Consider the following 27,205-nt stretch of genomic DNA (forward strand, 5'->3'; position numbering starts at 1 on the left):
CGGGAGGGGATATTGTAATACTGAGAGAATTTTTTAGTTAAGGGAATAATTTTGAAACATTTTACTACAAGGACACTAAAATCAAAACATTACATGTACTGTTGCCTAGGTAGTAACAACTGATAAAAACCTCAATCAAAGAAAGAAGCGGAAAAGCACTGAAGAGAATATAACTTTCCTGTTCTAAAAGTTCTGTCAGGACAGTAACACTACAGCTGGCTCAGTGCTAGACCCAATGCTAGAAGATATCTATGTTGAGCAGTATTACCTATGCTCCTGCACAGGGATTGCTGCTAAGGAGACATTCAAGAACTTCTGTTCCAAATACACACTTTGAAAACACATGAAAAGTGTGACACAGATAAAATACAGACATTTCCCCCAAATTAAATACAGACCAAATCAAAGCCTATCCAGTCCAGTATCCTATTTCCTACATATGGGAAAAGAAATTTAAATGACTCCTTGAAGAAGGAGACCATAGTACTCATAAGACTAGAATCAGCTGTGTAGCTACACTGTTGTGAGTCCCAATTCTCCCATCTGGACCAAACTCAGGAAAATCTATTCTCTGAGGAGAATAAATGATCAATGTATTATTTATGGAGTGACAGAGGAGAACTGAGATATCCCAGAAGCCAATGGAGAAACTATGGATACTCTAAAGCTCATGTTGCTTTGAGTCACAGGAGAGAGAAGCATGGTGCAACAAGAGGCTGAGCTCACACACGAACGCTCAGGTAAGTGTGTAACTGCAAGGACAGCTCAGACAGATTTGCCATGGCTGAGCTGACTTCCATTACAGAGGGAAAACCATCTGTGGCCCTTTCCCTGGTAGTGAGGGGGAACTGTACAATGCACTGGACTCCACTGCACTTGTGCCCCAATGACAAGGCATCAGATACCTTAGTGCTATTTGTTCAGCAACTGAAGATAATACACATCCATAAGCAGTGATACAGGGCTTTAGTTAAGATTATCCCAAATATACAGGAGTATATACATACTATATACATACTATATACAACTAGAATGATGAGGAATTTTTTAGAATATGTCCTTTCCTCTCTTCCACAGCTGAGCATTGGCCACATTATTTTTTCCCTTTGAGAAATGAATCTCCCAACTGATCCAAAACCAGCCTGACATGATGTGTCCCAACTCCTTACACAGCTGGTGGAAGGCAGTAGCTTGGATTAGAGACTGATCTGGTTTATAGCAGCCTTTGCATTCAGGAGATTCTGATTAAAGTCAATGTTTTAGCCCTTCTACAGAAAACTACTGGGAAAAGGGTGTGATTTAAAGATGAAGGCTTTTGAGAGATCTATTTTAATTTCATCTATTATATTATAAAACAGCTCTTAAAGTCCTGATTATTTAGTTGCAATAGCCTTCCTGCAGCTAACCTAGGAAAGAACAAAATCAGGATTATTAAAACGAAAGTCCTTATTCCAAGAGGCCTAAAACTGAAGAACAGAAAACAAATACAACCTGAGATAAACATGGTAGACACATGAAAACAAAACAGGCAAGACCTTTTCTCTCTTTTTTTCCCCCCTCAAAAGAACAGCAGCATTCTGACACAGCTGATACACAGAGCAAATGCATACAAGGACAAGCACTTGAAGATGATTTTATTTATATTATAGTCAAAGTTACCTACTGGTTCAAATTTAGTCTTGTTTGTGATTTAGGAACAATAGACAGTGACAAGCATGCCCTTGCCCATAAAAGGTGTATGAATAATATGACCTAACATGTTTCCCTCTATTTCTGTCCTTTTTGATTCATGAAAGCACTGAAGTAATGAGTAAAAACATTCCTATTCTCAGACAGATTCAAGTATATACTGAACATTTATCTTTGGTTTAAATGCTTTATTAAGTAACAATGGAATTACATGCTTAAGATTAAGCTTATGTTGAATGTTTTCTTGAAGTGGGACACAATTCTGAAGTTTGAATTTGGTAACATACTGCTTGTTATCCCCTTCATAGTTACAAGACTGAGCCCTGCAATTCTATTTATAAAGCCTCTTTTGTAGTATTTCCAGTAAATTAGTGACTAATGGAGCTCCTTAGAGCTACTACAGACTGGATTATTAGAGCCTCCAGGATGCAATAGTGCATCACAGAGCTATATGGATGAAGGTTACAATGAATGACAGAAATCTTGGATTAGATTGAGATTTGGCTTATATTGAATAATTTTTTTAAACAGCAATAGACATAACATCCTCTTTTTTCCTTAGAGCTTGCGCCAGAAAAAATAGTACGTTTGCAAATGGATATAAAGCAATGCCAGATATTTTTGGGGTTTGTTTTAACAAATTAACCCTTTGCATTCTTTTCTGGTGTCCAAATAATTGTATTGGAAGCAGATGTTCTAACAAAATTTACATGATCAGAGACATTATGCTCACTTATTAACATACTGTTTAATATTCACTACAACCTGTTTTAAAGAACAACAATGTGTTAACATTTAAGCCAGGAGGGATTTCTGTACACTATATAGTACTTGATGCAGCTTGTTTATGCAACAGTCTGACAGATACAATTAATCTCATGAAAACGACCAGAGTACAGCATAATGGCATATTATTTTTGAAGTAATAGAACACACTTTCCCTTTGGAAGTCAGAACTTAATTATATCATATAACTTCAGGATGCAGAGAAAAGCTGTAAGAGAATGAAGCTTGCTCTAAAGGAGAGCTGAATGAAAAAACAGTAGATTTTATGTAGAGAGAATAACAGGATAATCTCCAAACAACAGAAAGAAGTAAGAAATACCTCCAACAAATGCATCTCCAGCTCCATTGGTATCCACAATTTCACTCTGATCACTCACCAACACAGGGAAAGTAGTCACTTCATTTTCTGTAAGAAAGGGAAGAATAAGGTATGAGTTACTTGGGGATCTGACTTTGAAATACACAACAAACAGGGAAAATCAAAACAATTCAAAACTGTGACCTTTAGCATGATAATTTGGGTAAAAATAGATTTGGTTTATAATTCTGTCTGTATTTACTTCACAGAGATATGGCAACACATTCAACGTAAGTGGTGGGCATTTTCATTACTTAGTTCCAGCCTTATTTATTTTCTCCACATCCTAATAGTAAGGACAAGAGAAAAAGAGTAATGAAAATAGTAAAAGAGAAAAAATTAATCAGAAGGAACAACATAAAACATATGGGCATTTGGACAAGAATGAGAAAAATCCATCCTGCCAAAAACTGCCTTCTACTAGTTGCAGGAAGGTGAGATAGCCTCCAGAATGGCCAGTACAAGCCTCCAAAAGATCAACAGAAACTGCTGCATTGTTAAAACCAAAATAGATGATAATTAACTGAACTAAAGCTGTGAAATAAAAAGCAAACACAAGTGTAAATCAAAGTGCTTTCAAATTACACCTTTAAAAAAAAATGTATGTAAGAAGCCTTGCAACTTGATATCTGACTAGATTTGGTTTCAAGATTTCAATGATTTCACTCTCTTCCTTGGTATTTATTTTAAAAACCCCAACTATTTCCTTCAGCTCCCTGCCCTCTACTGGCACTCATTAAATGTATTGCAATAGGTGGATACTCGGCATCTTCACCTCCAATTCACTGCCACACCACAGTTCAGCATAATTACACCACTTAGGTATGATAACTTTGGAGTTCCATGGTTATAAATTTAATATATGCCACTAATTAATCAGCTATGGCTTTCCAGGTGGTAATGTCATAATGACGTGATAAAAATATAATTACCACCTTGTCACAATACCTTGTTAAAGTGTAAATTACCCCTGTAACAGAGCCAATGGAAGTTCTGCCTCTGGTAGTCAGTATGCATTAAACTGTCTCAGAGCAAACAGATTGTCCTTTGGCAGACAGCAGGAATTACAAAAAGGGGAGGGGGAAGAAAAGCCTGTCAACCAGTGAGAAGAAAAACCATCAGAGCTGCTTTCTTTTAATTTTTGGTAAAAACAAGAATAAAATGGAAAACAGAGCTTCCAGTAGCTGAAACCTGGAGATGAGTAGTTTCTTCACTGTCCAGCAACAGAGCAGATCACAAAAATCACTCTTACACTGACATACACAGTAGCAAACAAGGAAACCTAGTTTGGAAGGCATATAAAGAATTCACAGTCTCAAATCAGGCAAGTCTGTGTATGCTGCAGAGGTACCAGAAGGATCCTGGTTTCTGTGAAATGCAGTGTATCAGCTCTACTGCTCTTCACCATCTGCTACTAAGTGAACCAGGCAGATATAATGATGCTGCCTCCAGAGGGAACTGTTGGCTGGCCCACCAGGAGGGGAGGGGAGCATTAGCAACAACCATCCATGAGAGGCAAAGGAAAAAGGGTAATGAAAAACATAAGATGAATATTCCAATTAAAGAACAGGTTTCAGTCAGTTCTCAGAGCATCCTACTCTCTACCCTGTTAAGAAAGCTATTTAGAAACGTGCTTCAATGCTGTGTTGTGCTCTTAAGATAAGTCTTCAGGAGCAATGTTTTTTAGTAATTTTAAAAGGATTCATTTGAATTGGAAATGATGAAAGAGAGGTCTTACATTAAACTCTGCCAGACAAGCAGAGTGTATTCATCCATTTCACAAGAAGTATATTGATTTGCTCTAGATAATACTAAAACAATGAACAATGTGCTAGGTCTGTTGAAGACACATTGTAATAAACTAACCTGCTCCTTCCCAAGTGTGCATGGGCACACAAAGATGTTCTGCGTGAAATGCACAGCAGACAGTTGAATATGCATACAAAAGTCTGTGTTAGGGCATGGAGAGTGAATAATGCACATTGTATTTTGAAAGCTGTAAATGGGGTGTGGCATCAAATAAAATTCTATTCAAGCAAACAAGAACAAATGAAAGTTACCATCATCACAATTTTCCTTTCTTTTCCTCTGTCTTGACTGTCCCCCCCTCAATTCCCTCTAGCATGTGCATGTAAGTGTTGCACTAGGAGCTCCTATTCTATTCTATTCTTTCTGCAGTAGATTTAATTGTAAGTAACTGAGTTAGTCTAAAACCCCACATACATTAGGAAAGTCTTCTGGTGTAAAATTTTTGAATTTTTTTTTCTGGTCACAGTTTTCCATGCCTACCTGGGTAAAGCATTTTCTTTCTGTAACTTCCTATATATTTTCACGCAGAGCAATAATCTCATATTTTGAAGTACTGAAGTTTAAGACGGAGACAGCATGGCTTTGGAGCACATGCTAAATTACCAACCAAAATATTAAAATTATAATATTAAACTGCACACATCCAATAGGCAAATTATCTTTCTTTACCCTCAGGAGAACTTCTAGCATAGTAGAGTCAACTAAACTACAGCTGACAATAACATATATTGGAAAATCAACAAAAGAATACCAAGGTTTTTTTTCCTTTCCTTTACAATAAATGAAGTAAGTTCAAATTAAAGCTGCCATTAAATTACTATTAAATTGCTGTGTCTGTGTAATTGCACCAAAAGAGCTAATTTTCCCTTACTGATCTGTGTTTTGTAGCAACTAAACACAACAAGATGAATCACGATGAAGCAGAAGTCTCCATTCTGAGTATCCTTATTTTTGTGAATTTAATGTTGCTTTAACTTCCCTTCTGATCCATTATGTTATAAATCTCCCAAATCCATCATAGTGAACATTGAGACACCTTGGCTAAGTGCACCGGTCATCAGTGGCCTTGCTTTTCAAAGTCAGTTCTGATTTCATTCATCATTCTGAGAGCTTATGAAATAAAGAATAATTACATAAGTGTTTTGAAGTCCAAGTGCCGCTGCTCTGGGCATAAAATCCAGTGTTCTATTTTTATGTAACAAATACCTTCTATGATACAACATATTCCACTTGGATATCATTTCCTGGAAGCCCAGAATTTTAAGTGCAACTGCAATAAGGTGACTAGAACCAGGGAAATTTTAGAAAATAAATACTAATGAAATATAAAATGTTGGGGCTTTGCTTCAAATTTAAACGACTTTACATTTGTCAGTAACTCAGCTCTTTCAAAATCACCTACAAATAATCAAACCCAGACATTAATGACTTCATAGGCTGAAGACAAAGTAAGTTCACAGGTAAGTCAGAAGGATACAGCTCATTGGTAAATTCAGCTGTTGTTAATCTCTCACTTTACTTATATAAAGAGGTGAAATCTCTACTTATTTTCCTAGGCAAAAATATATGCTAGCATATCCAGCTTAACATATTATTGTAGGTAAAAAAGTCTGGAGAGATAATAAGAGGAGAGCAATAGTACCTGAAAAAACCCAGTGCTCCTTCCGTTCTAATACTCTTAAGCTCCCAAATGATTACAAACCTATTTCACAATGTTGGCACAAACAATCAAACTCCGATGATAGGTGCAAATACTACAGGTCTGTCTCTAAACCAAATTAGAATCACAGACTACATGTCTACTCTTAGTACAGTAATAAACACCAGCAAGCAATCATTACATCCAATTAGGCTGAGTACTTTCCTTAACTGGGTCATTTACCAGTCTCTCTTGCTCTTAAAAGTGGATTAAATGTGTAAACTTACATTTAATTACCTGTAACAGAACTCTTATGGGCAACATGTTGGAGTGTCCTTAATTTTGTTTTAAAATAAAATGAAAGGAAGAAGGTAGACCTAAAATATATAGAAAAAAGGTCTAGCTATTTCCTCAAATAATCTTTTGATCCATGGGTTGGTAGTGGTAGTACAGATGCTTACAAGATGGAGTCACATTCATGTTTCTTTTGTGAGCTTTAACTTGTAAAATAAAGAAACAACTGTGAAACAGAATTCTGTCCCATCTCCTCCCCACCTCCACCCTCTCTAACTTTCTTTAGATCAGGGGCCAAAAAAAGATAAAAAGAAAAGAAAATAATAAAAAAAAAAGAGACAGGAAGAACTTAACAGAACATAGAAACCTGAACCGAAACCTATAAATGTCTCTGGGCAGCTGTAAGGTAAGAAGTAATGAGAAAAGTATTTGAAACCAGGCCATGTAGCTTCGGATGAGTTTTAGCTCTCACCTGTCTCCAGAAGGTAAACCCCAAAAGGCTACAAGGCTCTAAGTCTTTGTATCTTCTTCAGCACATCAATTCATCTTTAAAAACCCTCAGTATAGCAAGACTTTCTCCTGTTTTGTTTGACAGTAAAATAATGCTGTTGCTCTCCTTCACACAGTGACACCACACTTGGTAACAGACATCAAAGAGACACTGCAGCTCCTCCCTCCTTCAACACAGCACTGTCCAAAGCTACGAGGCAACGTGGGGCAGGGCATTGAACCCCAGCTGGGAATCCTTCAGACTTGCAGTGATTATGTACTTCAAACCTGGCAGAGCTGATGCAACCTGTCACTTCTAAGCAAACAGAATGAGATCCTGTATTTTCAGGCTGGGACTTTCAGATGCCAGTTCTGGATGGACACTCTGGTGCTCCTGGCACTTTCTGGGTGTGTGTTAAGCTGGCCTTGGTTTGCACGCTGACACCTCCCTCCACCATCACCTTCTCCCTCCACCATCTAGGTCTGTGCACTGTGGGCCTGGTGCTGTAGCTGTGTAGGGCTTGTCAGAAAAAGAAGGAATCTCTTTGGGCCATTCAATGGAGTTACACCATGACAAGCAAGATTCAAGTCAGCCACATGCTTTGGGATCTTTCTATCAAGTATTTTAATAGTACACAAGAAGTGATGCTGTATTCTAATTTATTCTATATGTACCCAAGAGATCTTTAGAACTGGTAATGTAGAAGATGTTTATCCTAACAAATGATAAACAAATGCCCCTACACAAGTTACAGAGCAGCCATAATTTATAATGCTCTAATATGTCTGTGGTATGATACAAATAATACAAATATTAATTGATTTCTATAATAAGAACCCCAATTAATGGTTCTCTTTATAAACGGAGCTAAAATTCTCTTTGCAGTTTGCTAAGCAAAAGTGTTGATCAGGATGCGAAGTGCTGTCCCTCAGAGACAGCTAGTTCATTTTCAATAGAAATAGAGAAAGAATATGATGCCAAAGACTTTCAATCTCCTGTGGCTCTAGTCACAGTCACATAGATACCCGTAGGGGAAATGACAGTGCAGACCCCATTTTCCTCTGTCCTAGGAAGTAAATGAGACTTGTCTTCCCCTTATAGCTCTCCTCAGACATACAGACTGTACCATTATCTGGTCAAGAGCATTTAGATTCAGAAGTTGTGTTTGTAGCCTTTCACTGAAGTGTGATTCATAGGATTACAGTTAATAGGGGAAAGAAGGTTCATCTGAATCAACCTGTACTCTCATACACATCAACTATTAGCAATGATGTAAAATTAAACACTATTTTTGCACACAGGTTGTATCCTGTGAACCTATACCCAATTCTGTCTGCAATCCTGTTAATTCAACACCACTCCTTTGAAGTAACTCTTGATTTATACCAGCACAAGACTGGACTCAGAACTCTGTATATAGTTACAATTGTAAGAAATGTAAATGCATTGACTAATGGCTCAAGAACATCTTCTATAAGCAAAATGTGTTTTGTTTACTTTATCGAAGGTGTGGGGCACACTTAAATGTCATTATTTTCTGTATCATCACTGCCAGTGCCAAGAGTTGAATTTCTACTTTATTTCTCATATTAAATAATTTTTAGCACAAGTAAACAGAACACTGCTTAAAAGATGGAGAAGCAAGAGGTCAACAGAAAATATTGCTTCAGTTCTGCTTCAGTTTGTTGCTAATAAAACATTTTTTAAATATATATATGTGCATATATATATATATATGGAAAAACTGCCCTAAAGAACAAGCTGCTGAATTTTTCTGGCATGTGTCACAATGTTTAAGGTTTAGAATGGCATTGAACTCTGTTGAAAAAGCCTTACAAGCACACAGGAGTATTGCCATTTGCCCGCCAGGCACTGATTTCAGAGGCAGCTGAAACTGCGCCCACTGAACTGCCAGGAAATGCACTGCTCTAGCCCGGCATGGCTGCTGGAGACATAAGGTAGTGTTCAGAGCTCAAACCTCTCCTCTGACTTCTCTCAGGGCTCACACAGGGGTTGAGGACTCAGGAAAGGCAGGGGGTGTGAAGTCACAGACACCAAAATCAAGAAAAGGCTCTGCAGGTATTTCACTGATACAACACAATGACGGTCTGGAAGTACCATGAAGAGCTCAGATCAAGTCCTGAAGACAGGAGAGATGGGTTACAATAAACAAAGCCCATAAATTGTATGATCCTGGTCTCTGTGAAGAGCAAGCTCTACCACAGTGAGCTGAGCCACACCAGTGAGCACAGAGTGACACAAAACCACATCTGGCCTTGGATATTAACAAATGCAATTATCTCTCCCTGCACTGTAAATCCTACATTGCTTTGGGCACTGTACATCTTATTTGGTCCTTACATGTTAAAGTCCAAGCCACACCCCTCCACCATTATTTTTTGAGCTGTGTATGGGAATTAGAAATACAGATGAATCTATTTCTATTTGTAAAGAGGTAGCCAAGACTTGAAGACACAAACAAATGATGAGAACTAGAATATCAACATCCAGTGTAAGGGATACGTCACAAAGGTGTGTCTGGGTTACAGAGACACACGTTTGGCTCACACGCTCTGAAGCGTGGCTCTGGGGACACTGCAAAAATGAAACAGCTCAGAAAGCAGACAGTGTGTGCACTCACTCACTGTTTGCACTGACCAACACCCCAACAGGAACATGTATGCTTGTACTCCACTCCCTGGTGTTCTCAGATGTATTTTAAACCACAGCACAGCTAGGCCGCCAAAACACCGGCCTATGGGAGAATCTTCTGACAAGTATCAACCTATACATCATGTCAATGCAATTCCTAATCAAAAGCTTATCAGGGCATTAACTAAAAACAAAACAAAACAAAAAAAAAAAAGAGAAAGAAAAAAACATTATAATTTGATTTTGAGTAGGACAAAAACTGTATTCTGCCTCATATTTTTCATACATTAAGCATATTGCCCTAGCGGGGTAAACACACCTGTCAAAACTTGCAAGCTTTCTTAGCTATACCTCAGTTTCAGAGTGGTGAACACAGAAATCACATCATTTAAATAAATGCCATGTTACATGACAGCTTTTTTTATGCTACATGATAATCTGAGAAGCATGGGTTGTCAGTGGAGGCAGAAATGGGCCCAAGGCACTTCTATTTCACTTGAGCATCAGTAAGACTGAAAAGAGAAGGAGTGAGCATTAGGTCACTACAGAGCAGCTCTGAAGGAGATTTTTCTTCTGGGAGAATTTATATTTAGTTTCATAAATAAAGTCAGTCCATTGGAATGAGAGAGACAGCCTTCCCTAGATATATTACTAAAAATAAGTTAATGTATATATCTGCTTCTCCTTGGAAAAAAAAAAAAAATTGTTACCAGCTGAACATTGATGAGGTAGCTATACCACAGAAATTCTATAGCATTGCCTTTAAAAATTCAAATTACATGTAGAAATTTACATTTTTCATCCTTTTATCTTGGAGCTCAGCTCTAGAATTTTAGAGGGTTTTTTCCTTCTCATTCTGTATTTGTAAGCTCCATGTTTCCTTTAATTAAGATCTCCCAAGACTGCTTATTTATTTTTGAAGAATAAAACATGCTTACTAAATGAATTTTATAAGACTTTAGCAGGTTTTAAATCTATTTAAAAGATACCGCTGCAGTGGAGGCCAAAATTTGTTCTAATGTCAAAGAGAAAATATCCTACTCTTAAAATGCCAGTTGAAACAGAGAAACTCTGCTGTTTTTAATGGAATTCTTTAAGGGTTATACCAGCCTAAGATAAAAATCTGGCCCCAAATGAAGAAGCTAATTTTTCCCCTACATTAATTGAAGATAATTTCTTAGATAATTAAATACCCCAAACCATGATCTCTGTAGTATCACATTATCAGTTTAAAAGTATTACCTAACCATTGACATAAGCAGGATGGTAAATCTACTAGCTTTTAAAAACAGCATCATGCACATTTTGATGTAAATTATGCACCTTGAATTTTTACAGTTATTGAATACACAGTGGATTAAATTCATTTCCACACAGTTACTGTAATAGCAGCTTTGACAAAGAGCTTCTGGCATGAGCTCTTGGATCATGTGCTTGTGTACGAAGGCCTTTAAAGCATGGCAGTCCCATATGTGCAGCCATAAAGGTAACCCAACAGGGCATGCACTGTCATTTAATGTAAACCCCAATGCTATAAAGTCAGGTTGCTTGACAAAACTAAAATAAGTAACATAGCAGAAAAATCAAAAATTTCCAGCCTCTCTCTCTGCAGAACATTGTCAGACTCCTATCACTGCCTGTCACTCATGGTATTTTCCTTAAAGTATTATTTCTGTAGTATTAATTTCCTGAATAATTCAAATTAAATTGATTCCAAAATAATACCCAAAAATGACACACTTATTTTTTTAGAAGCAAAAAAAATTTTAAGATTAATCAAACTTCAGTTGACGCTACAGGTCAGTTCAACTCATGGTCTCTGTAGTATGTATTATTCTTGTATTGTCAAGATGACCACCAAGATACATTTTAGAACAAAAAAAAAATCCTGTTCTGAAAAGTTTGCAATCTGAAAAGCAAGGTTGGTAAGCAAGTAAATAGATGTGTATAAGCAAAATATGGACACTCTGCTGATACAGTTAAGTTATAAAAAGTTGTAAGAAAGGAAAGAAGCAGATACTGCTTTAAAAACCACAGAGATATGCAGGAAAAAGCTCTGGTTAGCCTACAGAGTGAGATCATTTGAACTGCAACTCAAAAACATGGAAAAAAATGAAAAATGCTTGTTATTTGTTCCTTTTAGAAGCATTTCAGTAGAAAACATATATTTAATGGCTATTTAGACAGATTCACTGTTTTTTTTGCTGTCTTTTCCTAGAAGAAATAAAACCAGATTTAAAAGGGAAAGATGTTAACATTTTTTAAGAAAAACTTTCCTTTTTCTGTGGTAAAAAAATTAATGCCTGTAACTCTCAACTTGCCAAATTCATCCTTTTACCAAGCCTCTACTCATCTTTGTCTAATCACTCTTCCACTTTCCCCACATCCTTCGCCATCACCTGTTGATTCTTGCTGATGAAAGCAAAGACTGAGGTGTCTACTGCTGACCAGGAGGCTAATTGTAGCAAGTGATGCTATCACAATTTGGATTTTTATGCTAACACAAACTTAGTAGCTTATTCTACATAAATACAAATCTGATCTGGTTGCCGTTACTCAGTGGCCACAGTCGGGAGCAGACGGTGCCAGGAAGGAACAAAGCTGCTTGGGAGCAGACTGATGTTTGGAGTGGGATTTTCTGCTGAATGCACTTGTCAAATTCAACCTTTGAGCCTGTATTGATTTATTCATCCAGTCTCTTATTTCCTTTCTGTTTTAGTTCTTAAATACCTGTGCATTTGCACATTCAGGATAAAGGAAGGGTGCTGCTCTCCTCCTGTAGCTGTAAGCTTTCTGAGCAGGGCTCTGGCTCCCTGTAACCCCAGAGTCCAGCACTGGTGTCCTTCCCACCAGTGTATCTGACTGCAGCAAAGGCTGTGCTTCAAGCCTATCCAATTCCTAGGGTTTGGCTTGGCCTTAAAGAGCCAAACCTCCTTTCTCTTTGTTATCAACTTCTAACATTTTCAACTTTAAGTTTTTTATACATTTCCCTCAGCTATTTGAGATCACAACTTCACCTACTCTCATCTTCTAAAGCAGTGCAGTGTCTCCTCCAGAAGCCAACACACGACACACATCCAGTACAGACATCTAATGTGCTTTACTTTGTCCCTCCAAACATCTGTTTTGACTGCACACACACAAGACTGTTTTATGTTTTCTGTATGTTACTTTTCACAACAAAACAACTGTGCCCTAATTTTTGAAATGTTCAAGCTATCTAGAGAAACATGAAATCAAAAACAATTCTTAGATTCTTTTATAATACTCTGTTTTAGCCAAATATAAAAATGTCAGTGTAAAAAGCAGATACTTATATTTCATGATGTGCCAGAAATTAAAACTGCATTTTTAGCATTCTATTAACTGAAGTGCTTTACTGCTCACAAAAGGATTTTCGTATTTTTGTAGCAACTTACAGCAGACAATAGGTATTTTAATTTAATCCATTGCAATTGTGTAATTTTTGACCAAATTGCTGTTGATAAATAATGCAAGTATTACGTTATTAATTTTTTTACAATTAGGTGACTAAGAAAGCTGTTTATTGCCTTCCGTTATACCCTCTGTTAATAAGATCGCTGTTGCAGATGTTCATGTGTGCTGCATTGATGTTTAATGGTGCATGATGCTCTAGGTGGTTCCCATAACCTTGCTTTGTCTACTATGAGCTGACTCAATTGATATGATAATAGAGAAAAGAGGTCTGAAACAAGCTGGGCTGTACTGGCACAATTTGCATAACCTTTAAATTTGCCATCACTTGATAGCCAACTGCTCCTAAAAATTCTTATTCAGTTGTCAGCTACGACAATGTACTGTACAAACAGCATTCTGCAACTGGACAGGTGCGGAGGGAAGAGAGGGCACACACAGTTTACTGCACTGTTATATTCTATCAGGAAATGCACTTATTATCAAATTTATAAAGCAAACAATTGGAGTAGGGTTCTGCAGTTCCATTTTTGATCAATTGCTATTAGACACAACACATGGCCTGGCATCTTTTCAGGTTCACAGTACAATATCACAGTGTCACATTACAAGGGACATAAATATTTGGTTCCATAGACTCCTCTCTTATTTAGTTTTGACTGCTAATCACTGGGGCAGGCAGAAGAATCACTACAGATTAGGAGGGCAGTGGGGGGCACAGGGTAGTGAACTACCGCAAACAAAATCAGTGTATGCAGCCTCCCAAACTTTAAATCTGGTGTCAGACTACTTTGCATTCTGTTTGAACAAACATTAGTATTATATCACTGAGAAGGTATAGCCAAAACATAACAATATAAAACCAGCCCATGTTTACGCTATTCACTAAATCTGTTGTCTGTATATACTCTATGCCAGGTCTGCTTCCTTTACTGTCTTTATTATTCATAACAAAGAAAACAGTTATGGTGAAAATAAGACAGAGCCTACTTTCATTCAAATGGGATCAACTACGTAACTACACAAATATTAGCTTTGGCATCCAGAGGTTTATACCTTAACTGCCACTCCACAGTCTCAGGTGTGTCAAGGCCAGGTCATTGGTATCAGACTGACATGCACAGCCTACTTTTCACATATGGTATTTAAATAATTTCCATTTTACATTATATCTAAAATCTGCCATGGAAATCACTGAGCCAAAGTGATCATAAAATCTCACAGTTCCACTTTTAGACAATTAACCATTTCAAAGCACTCCAATTAACCTCCCACATGCCATCAATGCTCATTCTATATGTTTTGCCATCTTACACAAAATAAATCCCAAGTCCCTGAAGTCAGGCAATGCAGGACCCATTCAAACCTCCCCATTGTCTGCTTTTTCCAGTAGCCAGGATGTCTGCTCTGTCCCTCCTGGAGCTAAGGATTTGTCTTCCATTTAGCCATCTATTTCCCACAACTTTCATTGTCTGAAATTGGATGCTGCAGCAGAGAAACTTCTAATCAAAGGGCCAGTTCCTGCAGTTAATTTTCATCCAGGGACACCATACATACCCACATTTTACTCTCCTTCCATTCTGTGCAATTATTCTATAGAGGCTATTTGAGCAGGTAAAGATTAGAGGCTTGAAAACATAAGTTCCATCATTTATGGCAAAAGCATGACATGGATAGCTACAATTTAAACGTTTCTACAATGTTCATTCAACTGTAATCACAAGATGGGAAATAAAATCTCTAAATTAAAGCTGATGGGGCTACCAGAGTCTGTAGGGCACCTTCTGAGTACAGATTCTGCTGTACAAACTCCTCTGTGATGATTTGTTATGAAATGAACTGCTGTCTAGTAAAAAAACAGGCTAACACTGCCAAAATAATGGAAAAAAAATATCTCTAACAGAAGATAATCTGCCTTGGTGCCAGTGGTCAAAGGGTGCAGTTCTTTGTGCCCCTCACTTCTACCACACAACAAAGACACCTCCAGGTAAAATGTGTTATCAAACCTTTCAGCTTACATAAAGTTTGCTTTTTCTACAACCTCTAGGTAGACTACAAAAATTGAATCACAGATTCCAGACAAGGTACAACACACAAAAAGACACATGGATCAGTATAACCCATTAATATTCATGAATGTTTTAAGTTCTCCATGACCATAATCAATAGCCAATGAAGTTAATGAGATCTTTTCATTGATTTCAAAGGACACAGGGTTGAGCCTCAGAGACAACAACACCGCAATCTCTCAAGCACTCCAGCTGATAACACACACGGATAATTTGCCTCTTCCCATCCAAAATTTCAGGAATAAACAAGAGATGCTATCTTACTTAGACTGGTTTTTAGGAACAAGCAATATACCATTATAAAGGTCCATATGGAGCATTTAGCATCTTTAATTGAGGAGCAGTCAAGGCCACAGTAGGTACCCATGTTGTTAATGCCAGTATGAGATCCATAAATAAGACAACTGTTATTTATTTAAGGAAACACAAAAAAGGCCTGAATGTGTCATCCTCCCCAAAGGCTGAGATTTTGTTTTGTTTTAACTTTGGGCCTTGGAAAGCTGTGATTCTAACTCTTATGTCTTCTAACATATGTAAGCCCATCCAATAGATTTAAACATTGATAAGCAGAGTTTTTAGTTCAAACTGGCCTTGACCTTGGGCAGTGTGACATTATCTGAAAACCATTAATGGTCTGAAACTAAAGGAAAAGCTCATAAATAAAAGCAAAACCATACAAAGGTACAAAGGCAAAACAAAAAAACCCAACAACCCCAAAACAACAAAAAGAGGAAGTTTTATTAAAACTATTGATCCTGACCTAGGGCACCACAGACATTGATCTTCCCACATCTCCACAGGAAAAAAAAAGTTAAGCCAACAAATTATTGATCCATTATGAAACCTGCTGAACAAGCCATACATTTAATTTCTTACAATGAAAAAAAATAATCATACCAAATTAGGATATGGACAAAATCTATTTCTCAAAAATTATTGGTAAAAAATACTATTGGATTAATTTCATAAAACAGACATCCTGTTAGGATGATTCAACCTTAAATGTGGGGAGGTGAGAAGTGTATGCATTGTAAACCTTCAAAGCACAGGTTTCAGATTTCAACTCATTAAAGCATATGTTCTTAAGGAAAAATGGCTAGTGTCCAATACTGAATACTGCAGGAACAGCAAATGAATGCACAGAAAAGGACAACAGTGAACTTTCAACTTAAAGCACAAATTTATTTAAAAGTATCTAGAATTATTATTTTCTATGAAACAGAATACTATAGCTTTGGATTTTCTTCAGTTTTTTTCAAAAACTCAGAAAGATATATTTAGACTGACATAACACTGTAGATGTAGAAACAGTTGCTGAAAAACTGAAAGTCACCAGAATTCCCTGTTGGGTGTGCATGGAGATGGGTGGGTAGGTAGGTCAGTATCATTTTCAGAAAACAGGGATGACCTTGAAAAAGTTGCATCAATTACATTTATAAGTGAAAAGCACAGTTTGAATTTGGAAGGCTGTTCCAGTGCTTCCCAATTACTGGTTCTGCTGTTTCACCTTCCTTTTAGTTGAGTTCTAGAATAAAATTGGTGGTTTTCAGCATATGAGATAACGGAGTTAGTTTCCCTTCTGTGGCTCTGTCCCTGTATTCTTTGCTCTTTGCTTTGCAGACACATTCTCCAGCAGTATCAACCAATGTTGAAGCTACTTCTATTCCAACTTTGGAACTAGAGTCTTTGTTGCTAGATGGATATTCAAAACAAAGCACCATGTTTTATGCCTCCAAGTGAGACTCCACAGCATCTTCAGCCGGTTTGCAGACATGGAGCCTCATCCTTGTCTCCTCCCATGGCAAATGCTGCATGCTCTCCTCCTCCCATGCTGGCACCAGCACTCATCTGGGCACTGCGAGGGGCAGCTCAACACCTCACCAGGCAGCTTTCTGTCAATTTGTGCAGGCTGATGAACTGCCCCACGTGGGTGGAGAAATGCTGGCAGGGTGGGAGGAAAAGTAGGGGATGGAAATGTGTGTCCTAGGAGGAGTCATCGATTTCTGATTTCACTCTGTTTAAAAATGCCATGGACCCCGGTCTCAGAATCTTGTGCTTTGAGGACATGTTGTAGTGCATCTAAAAATCTTGGTACCTCCCAAGGGTTAAACCCACCTCTGGTTTGTGTAATGTTAGTTCCTACCTGAAAACCTTCTCTCCCTTCCCCCTTCCCATTGGCTGTGACCTCCCTGCATCCCCTGATCACCCCTGCCCCCAGGTATAAGAGAGAAGACCCAGAGCATTTTGCTCTCTCTCTTGCCCCGGATGGATGACGAGACAATAAACCCGGGATTACTCCAGCAAGTTTGAGCCTCCTGTGTCTAGATACTTTGAGTTCGTGTTGTATCCACTCCAGGACCCCCTCCGCCGCCTGTGCCCTGAGATGAGCAGGCTCTCACCACGGGGGGTGGGACAGAGGGGTCCCATCAGGGAGGAGGATTACAACAAGGACAGAGCCATTCTAGCCATAGAATGTGTAAGGTGAACCCTCATTTCTTGCATGACTGCTCAGAGCAGGGCCCTGCTTTGGTAACCACAAGATTCAACTACTACCATTCTCCCTTCTCAAGATTTGTGGTAGGCAGCTTCATGGTTTGAGCCAACAGAATAACAATGTATTGAGTAACATTTTCTGAACAAATACCTCACAATTCACTCAAGCTGCAACTAAACTGATACAAGTTTTTAAGTATTATTATTATTGAGCCATTAATTAAGCCATTTTAAGTATTACAGCAGACACCAGCAATTTATTACAAATTAATTCTGTGGATGCTCTAAACAAGAAGTAATATCAAAGGGAAGGACTAGTTTCTTAGAAAAAAAGAGTATGGTTATTTGGGATTTAATGGCACCTGAATTAGTATCTTACTGTACATTTGTTCAATTTTGCTCTCCAGAGTCAAGCAAGAAAGGCCTCAAGTGATTTAAGAGGTGACCTTACCAGAATTCCCCTCCCCAAGTCCAGTTTCACTGCTGTGTGCACCTGCTCTGGAGTAGGATCTCCATCCTATTTACACCATTTCTAAGGGAGCTCTACAGTGCAGCGGGCACCATCTTCTTCTGAGATATTTTACTATCCACTTCATTTGGGATAGTAAAAACAAAAGTTGAATGTGAAGAATGGCAAAAGTGTCCAAGATTAATGGGCTGTAGAATTCTTTGTCAATCAATGTAAAAAAGGTGCCCATTTAAAAAACAATTTAGCCTTAAATACACAATGATGGGCTCTAAACCACAAATTACCACACCATAAAGAAAAATTGAAGTTATAACAGATAATTCTATGAAAATGTCAGATCAATCATAAGTGGCAGCCAGAAAAGCAAGTAAACTGTTAGGAACTATTAAGAGAGGAATACAGAGCAAAAAATACAACAAAATTAAGCCACTTTGTAAATTCCTCAGGAACTTGCAAGTGGAACATTCTGGTCCCTCCATTCACAAAGTCTAAGCCGAACTGCAGAAGGGTGCAGTGAAGGGTGGCTCAGAGTGTCAGAATTATGGATCAAACACAGAACAAGTACACAGAATGCAAGGAGTCTGGAAAACAGATCAGTACAGGGGAGATAAGCAAGAGTTCTTCAAAATCAGAAGTAAAAGACATTATACATGCAATGATTAAGGACTGGCCATGCAATACAAGCAGTTGGAGGCATCCAGGAACACTTCTAAGTGTCTGAATACAAACAAATAAGGGGATTTATTTCTTCATATAACACAGACTCTTTGACACTCATTATCATAGGAAATGTATAATAAAATCCTACTCTGGCCTATTAAGCACAAAGACAACATCTCTAGTTCACAAATCCCCAAACAACATTTTGCTTGAGTGTAATATGGAACTATTACTCCAGATTTGCTCTGGTTTTATCCTCTTTTCCAAGTTCCCATTGCTGTACACTTGCAAACATCACGTTAGAGACAGACCTTTGGTCTGCCTCAGTCCTGCTTCTACTATTTCACTCTGTATTGCCACTCCAATATCATATAATTTCTACTACCTAAGCAGTGGATTTGTCTATTCATAGTTATGTCTCCAAGCATCCTTTTCAGAATTACAGTATAAAAACTGAATTCCTAAATCTATGTATCTGTATCTGAGAAACAAATCCAAAAATTCTTCTGTGGAACAATAAATACAGGCTAGTTCTAAGGAATGGAGGAGAGGCCCATATTTATTTTCCTTTAACAAACACAGATTCATTCTTCCACAGCATAAAGGAGTAATTTTTCCTCAGAATTGTAGAACGTAAACTCATTGTAGCACCTGAAACTGGAGCTAGGTTTGATACTCTTTACTATTAGTGATTATACATCAAAAAAGGATTTGCCATCTTCACTCTCAGTTTCTGGGCTAAATTGGTGTACTGACACCATTGACTAGAGAAGACATTCTTAAATCAATATGAAATCACTGAAACACACACATGTGCATATTTACATATGTGTATACATATTCTCTGAGGTGCAGCAGTCAGTACACTTTTAAGTCCAGTCAAGATACCTGTATCCAGGAGTTTAGGTTTTAATAATGTGCTTCACCTGTCTAATAAAATGCTCAGTCTTCCACTCCCACGCAGCATAAAAGCATGAATATTCTCAGTAACAAAAAGGTATTACCAGCTTTGCTATTCATTAATCCCTATCAACAAATGTTAATTATTAATTTAGATTCTGTGGTTTCCTAAGACACAAATAAACTGATTATTTTGGGCTTTCTGGCTCACTTGTTAAACCATTAGGGGACTAAAATGTCTTTTTTTTTTCTAAATCCACTTTTGTTCTTGAAATTTTTCTTTCTATTTGCGAATATAAATGGATAGGGAAGAGTGCAAGTGTGTAATCATGTGAAAAAAAGAGCACATGGTAATAAAACTCAGCTACTGTTTCCCTGAGTTTGAGACACTGCTCTGGGTTTGTATAAATTCATAGGAAGCCTACTTGATGAAGAAAAGGCTAGTTGAGGTTTTCCTGTCTGGAAGGCCAAGCATGAAAACTGTAAGCAAGGAATAAAAATAACATATTTTCTTGCTTCTTAGAGAAGAACACATTATATTCAGTAATTTAGAGAAGAGGAGCTGCAAACAGACCCACCAAGAAATGTCAGCAGTGTCAATAGTATTAAATGCTTCTGTGTTTTATAGATAGGCTTACAGGGTAACATGCTGCTCTGTGATTGCAGCACAACCTGACAAAGAACACTTACTGACCTCTGTTTAGAGTGGGCTATATGCTTGAACATTAGCCCTCTTTATTCCCCTCAAAAAGCATACCCCATAATGCTATTAAAATCTCTCATTTCCACAACTGTGATAAACCCTCTTAAAGAAAGGGGTTTTAAAAAATTCTCCTAAAATACTTAAGATCTAACATATCCTTACAAAGTAAAAGGAATTTCATAATTCACAAAATGTCCTATCATTTGCCATTATTTTAACTCAGATCAGGTTTTAGTTCTATTCAAACACAGAAACTTTTAATTTTCGAACATATCTGCATACATTACCATAGGAACAGTTGTACTGGGTGACATCAACACCCATACAGCTCAGTCTTCTGTTTCAGATAACATGTAGAGGCAAATGCCTACTTATTTCTTCAAGAACAAGGGCTTGCCAGGCAGGATCTAAAATTTGGTAACATTGCAATTTTATTGTGACATATTAACTTGGCTACACTGTACTGACTTTAATTTATGGACTTGATCAAACAACAATGATAACACAAAGAAATCTACAAAACTATTTCTGCATGCACTATGTGGTAGGTGCACTAATGAATTTTTAAGACATTATACCACATTTGCCAAAATTGCTAATAGATTCCCTGAAATATCTCAACTAATGTGTCCCAAAAAATTAAGATTTAAGTGGTTAGTAAGCCTGACCTGAGCTGGCATTAATGCTTGAATCCTTAGAAAATTCCATTTTTACTGCCATAGTCTAGCAAATGAGGTTATTATAAACATGCCCTTAAATAGAGGTGGTTCTGCAAACATCAGGGGGGAAAAAAGAATGGAAAATTCTATGTTCACCCCTGAACATGCCAGATTTCATCATTCATAACTTGAAAAATGCTGAAGTGATTTTCTTTAAATTTGGATTGTTTTTCTTTCCTCTATTAAAGCTATAAAACAAGCCAAGTTTAAAGTTTGTAGCTTCAGTTGTTCTTGAATTATGCAAATATTTCAATATAAAAGCATTTCCCATTGTTGAACTGATTTTGCTCAGACTTTCTGAAGATTTCCCTTTGGGCCAAGACCAGCCATAAAATGTGTCTGACTAAAAGTAATTTGTTTAAAACCGTTATGAGCAGCTCTGTAAAAGGGATAGCTTTCACAGCATTTGATTCTGACAAACATTAGAGCACATGCAGATAGGACATATATGTTCCTGCCAGAGCTTGTGATTTTTGGTGCATTTCTTAAAAGCTCCAGCTGCTGAAATCAGGGGACTGCACGTGTTCATTAACTTCCCCTGCTCCCTCTGCTTACCTATTTCTTGTGGTTACAGAAACAGTGTGAAATGTATCCTATAAGCTTAGTCAAACCTCAAAACTCAGTCAAATCCAGAATCTCAGGCCTGCTAAGAGGGATATCAGGGAGCAGGCTGTGGTAATGGGATCGGAGTCTTGATAGCCAAGGAATTCCCAGGATAGCTGAGGAGCATCCGCACAAGAAATTAACCCAATGCTGTTCCTCAAATCAACTTTTTTTGAGCAAGTCCACAGATCCCATTTTCAGTTACCAGTCCCTTTCTCTAAGCATAATCCTCTGTGCTGCAAGGTTTTGTCACAGGAGTCTCTCACAGGCTGTTTTTTCAAAAAGATTTACAAAATTCAAAATTCAGTTATGTTGGGGATCAATGATAGAGAAAATTACAATCTTTTTGTCTGTGCTCATTCTTAAGGTCACTGAGAAGGTCCAACACCTCCAAGTTTTTCCGTAAAAAGATAAAATTCAACATCATCAAAAAATGCACCTCTGGCTGGCCAGAGAGGTTGCAGATATTCCCTGGAAATGTTCAAGGTCAGGCTGGACGGGGCTTTGAGCAACTTGTTCTAGTTGAAGATGTCCTTTTGCATTGTGGGGGGTAGGACTAGGTGACCTTTAAAGGTTCCTTCTGACACAAACCGTTCTACAATTCTACGATATGGAGAGGAAAACCTCACACCACAATCTGAGCTTGTGCTCAGTGGAGTCCTATTAGAAGGTGACAGTTAATTTAGTCAACACTTCATCTGCCACAGCTCCTGTATGCCAATCCTAAACATTCCTTTTCTTCCCTCTAAAACATACTGATCACACTCAGCTTGAATTTGAGCTTGCCTCTTCCTTGCAATGACAGAGAACAGGAAGGAAGGGAGAGAAAAGGGGCCTTGGGGCTGGAGTACTGTGATAGAGCAGATATGAACAGACAGCAGAAAGACCCAATGCACTCCATGATAAAGACAGAGAAATTTCTCCTCTGGAAACACAAATAATTCCGACAGCCAAAGAAAGTGGACTGACAAATGGGAATTAAATTAGATTGAGACTGCTGATGCAGTTTTTGCTTCTTAATGTTTCCATGATCTGCTCTAGCTGCATGGACCTCTAAGCTGTCTGTCAATCCATACCTGACTGCCTACAGCTTGTGGTCTGAAGTGAGCCACCAGTATTTTTGGTTGACATTAAAAAATGTTGTATAAATTGCAGCAATTCATAAGATGACTAAAAATCTTTGCAGTATGGCTATGCCAGATTTTTTGAGGAAGATGCTTTTTCAGCTGTCCCAGTCTAAGCTCTCTCACACTCAAGAACTATATTCTCCAATCTGTTTGGTCAATCTTTTCTTTTAGCAATAAGCTGTGCCTTTCTGCCCTATGCTGTGCTCCTGAAATACCTGTTGATACTTCCATCCTCTGGAATGTGCAGGAATCAAGAATTTTTCCACTGTTCTCTCCACACGTAATGACCAGCTGCATCTGGCCTTCTTCGTATCACACACACCTCTACCCTGTCCTAGAAAGTCCATGTCAAATTTTCAGTATGTATCATTCTGTGCCTCTTCATGAATGGCCTGGCAATCTACAACAACCCCTTTTATCCGTCTTATTTCCTCTCCTTCCAGCCAGAACCGTATCCAAGTATATTCCCTCATTATTTCCATAACCTGATCCTCATTTGACCTACACATAACTCTTCAAAGAGGTGCACCCTCCTCTCACAACCCAACCCCACAACTGCCTTGGCTTGGAACATCCTTAAGAGAGCCTTTGACAGAGCAAGCAGAGCTCTGTTACAGATGTCCTCACAGCCTTCCTGCTGCCTGTCTCATTCTGCCATGATGGGGGCAGGGGGAAAGGGAAGGGAAGAAGGATGGGGGTGGCCATCTGGAGGTGACTCTTCACAGAGTGCAGCCTGTTCCAAGCCACACAGGGCTGGCCCTCGTGGTTGCCAGGGCACCTCTGACTCCTATCCACCTTGCCACTGGCCAGAACCTTCAGGTCCCTTTCCACAGCGCTTCTCTCCAGCCTCTCCTTCCCCAGTCTGTACACACAGCCAGGGCTGCCCCATCCCAGGTGCAGAATCCAGCACTTGCCCTTGTTAAGCTTCATATGGTTGGTGATTGCCCATTTCTCTAATTTGTCAAGGTCTCTCTGCAATCTGTCGAGGTCTCTGCAGAAATATGTTGTTCAACATAATAAACATGTTGTTCTTATTATTGTTAACCTGGACAAAATATAAAGCAGAAGGTATGAGCAAGCATACCCAAATCCATAGCTGACTTTGCAAATACTATTTTAATCTAGGCACAAGCTCTTGGAGACTTTACTGTTCCCTCAAGGGCAAGATAAACACCACAGCCTGCGTTTTCAAAAACCATACTTACTCCCATGTATTAGAAAAAAAAAAAAAAAGAAATTTTATACTGGTAACTCCTAAATGTGGTAATTCTTCTAAAGATAATTTAGAAACTTTTATACTTTCCATTGCAGGTTTCAAATCTAGACCCTGTTAGTTCTGAAATAAGTCTCTTAGCAGCACTCTATGCCATTCTGCGGTATCATCATATGCTAAATTAAGGGACGCATCTCCCTTTTTTCATTATTATTTTAATGTGAGGAGGTGGGAAAAAGATGGTCCACACCAAAGAAAAAGGGGGAAACAATAACAAATTGGTATCTCTTTCGAGAATTGCCCCACAGGCCAAACATTTTTATGTTCTTAATCATTATTAAATGACTTAACATGACACACAGAGCCTGGCGAATGATTGCATCCTGACACAAGAACGAATTACAAATGAAATGAAAGATCAAGCTGTATTAGAGGACTGCCTCTGGGAAATGAAAATCTTTAATTCTCTTTTATTATTGACATTTATTTGGCTGCCATGAATAACAACATAGCAAGGAGATTCAGCTATGCTTGTACGCTGAATAGCTTATCCCACGGCTCAAAACTGCCTTAACATTTATCATGTTTGCTTTTGTAGCTGACACCATTGCATACAGTCTCTATCCATCTCACATTTATCATGCATATAAAGTGCATTCTCTAATTTAAGTTCATTTCATAGTGAACAAACAGCTAAGATTAGCAAGTGTCAGTCCTCAAATAAGCTCCCGGTTGTAAAAATATCAAAGACGGGATTAATGGATTTGTTAACAACTCCAGTTTGAAGAATAAAAAAAGTACTCAGTGAAAATTAAATAAGAGTACAGGAGGGATACATATAAGATTTAGGTTTACTACGTTATTACTAGCTCATGTATAAAAACATTTTTATGCTGCTTTTTTCAGTCAACTGTACAACACTCAAGTGGAGTGTCTCCACATGGGCCATTCACACTAGGCAGTAACTTTCTGGAAGGAACACTTCCATCATCATTCAGTGAGATGCACATACCCAACTCTCAGTGACTGGTTTCTATTTCCTTCACAACAGTTTGTAGCTAACAAAATAGGGGAAGAAGCAAGGTACTGAAGAAATAATTCAAACTGCTGCTAGGAATGATCTTTACAGCAGTGACATACCTGTTTAGTGCCCAGCTCTGAAGCCACAGTCTGAAGCCAATTCTGATTTTGAGGAAAATATCGTATGAGTAAGCACCAGTCCCTTAGGTGCAAAGCTTCCTCTACTTCACTTGATTTCCAAAGGAGGAATTCAGGCCAGCCTAATAACTTACCTTGTGAGGGAATGCACTACTAAAATGGCTTGCCACAGCACATGTTTTTAATAGCTTTATTTAGTCTAGAAGCATAGGTGGACAGAATTAAAGAGACTGTCAAAAGGTAGGCAGTCATGTTTATAATGCTTCAATCTGTGCATCGTACATCATCAATTTAGACAGCAGAAACTACTTGTATCCCTGCTAGAACACCTTTTTCCCACATACTCTTTTGAGAATTGAAGAGCAGACGGCTGAGAAAAGCTAAAGTGAGACTTTCTGCTCAGAGCAAAAAAAGCCTGGAAATTCACTTAGTACTGGATTTCACTTCCTCCTCTTTGCAAATGTTTAAATATACTACACTGTTGCACAGCTGTTCTCAGCAGGCACAGTGTATTCTTGTTTGCAGCAAAGATGGCTACACAGATAAAATCTCAAGTCATAAAAATCTGAGTAAAACCAACTGGATCAATATTTTAAATCTAGGTTATAAAAATGTTCAGAACTAAATTCTCAGGCATTCTTGTGAAATAAATAACTTCTTAAATTCAGACTCTTGAAACAATTAAAAGCATAGAAGATGAGAGACATGGAATAACATCAAAAGGCAAATGCTCTGACTACTATTAAAAAATTGTAAAAACCACAACTTGTAACTGATTAGCTGGAGTATTTACTGTGAGTGACAACAGAGATTTAAAAAAACTTACCTGTAGCCAATATAGTGTCATCTTTGCCTTGGGTAAAGACTACAATTCGCTGCCTTTTAGTGTTCACCTTCGGCAGGGCTTGTGTCTTCCGGGCTATCTCTTTAATGTCCTCAGTCTATTAAGAGAGAGAAAGAAAATTCTTGTTACAGCATACTGGAGTAGTGGGAGCTTTATTAGCAGATCAAAGATTTATTTTCTTACAGCTAGGTATAAAATAGACTTTACTGTCAGTAGAGGAAGATTTTTAAAAGGAGGAATACTTCATTCTCCAAAGAGTTTATGTAGTACTATGAGACCATTGTTTTTAATCTTGATAATGATAGTTCAGCTATTCCAACCACTACAAAACTGCAAAGCTAACAAAGGAATTACAGAGCATTTCTTAATGAGCAATTACTGGGTTTCTTTGCTGCTGACTGGATTCTAACTATACCTATCATAAAATTAAAAATAAAATTGGTAAGAGATTATGTTGGATAAACTCTGAGCCTGATTTTCATCCAATTTAGCCAGGTTTTATACTATTGTAATAATTCTGACTTCAGCATGCTTACAAATACTTTCTCTAACTTCCGTACTGCAGCTGGTCCCATCAAGCAAACTGTACACTGTACCCTGAGAGGGTGTGCAGCCCAGCTCCCACTAACTGATTGCATAATTGAGATGCAGGGAAGCAAAGGGCAAAAGATATATTCAGTGGGGCACAGAACATGACCAGTTTTCTAAAGGAAGGTTCACCTGCAAAAATTTCTGAAATCTTCATTTTAAAAGAATGTTGTATTTCACTGTGCATGTAGCTAAGAACAGAGAACCTGGCAGACTGAACCAAACCTCTCATTCATCCAGTGTCTTACACACCAACAGTTTGGAATGTTTAAATTAATGCAGCAAACTCTAACACCACCACTTGTCATTAGAATATTATAATTTCTTTTCTCACAGCTGCCCTACAATCTGAACGAAAAGAGTTTCGATTTCTGATTGACTTAGTTTTCAAGCTAATCTATAACAGGTATTTCTGTTATTTGAATTAGCATCAAACCCTTTTATAATGCTATATGGGAAACGTTTGTTCTCAGATTTATCTCAAGTCAGTAAGTTCCACAATGTAAT

At 38.0% G+C, this 27,205-nt stretch overlaps 1 protein-coding gene across 2 annotated transcripts in view; it reads right to left on the reverse strand.

Annotated features, from left to right (window-relative positions):
• Positions 1–27,205, reverse strand: part of ADK (adenosine kinase) — a 264,946-nt gene that overhangs the window by 15,501 nt on the left and 222,240 nt on the right. For both annotated transcript variants that reach the window (XM_015632666.2, XM_015632667.2), the window contains exons 9-10: positions 26,093–26,207; positions 2,795–2,881 (exon numbers count right to left, since the gene is read on the reverse strand). In XM_015632666.2, the coding sequence (XP_015488152.1) occupies positions 2,795–2,881; positions 26,093–26,207 (202 nt within the window). The remainder of the gene's footprint in view (positions 1–2,794; positions 2,882–26,092; positions 26,208–27,205) is intronic.

This window comes from Parus major, chromosome 6, assembly GCF_001522545.3.
Source record: "Parus major isolate Abel chromosome 6, Parus_major1.1, whole genome shotgun sequence".
NCBI classification, from domain to species: domain Eukaryota; kingdom Metazoa; phylum Chordata; class Aves; order Passeriformes; family Paridae; genus Parus; species Parus major.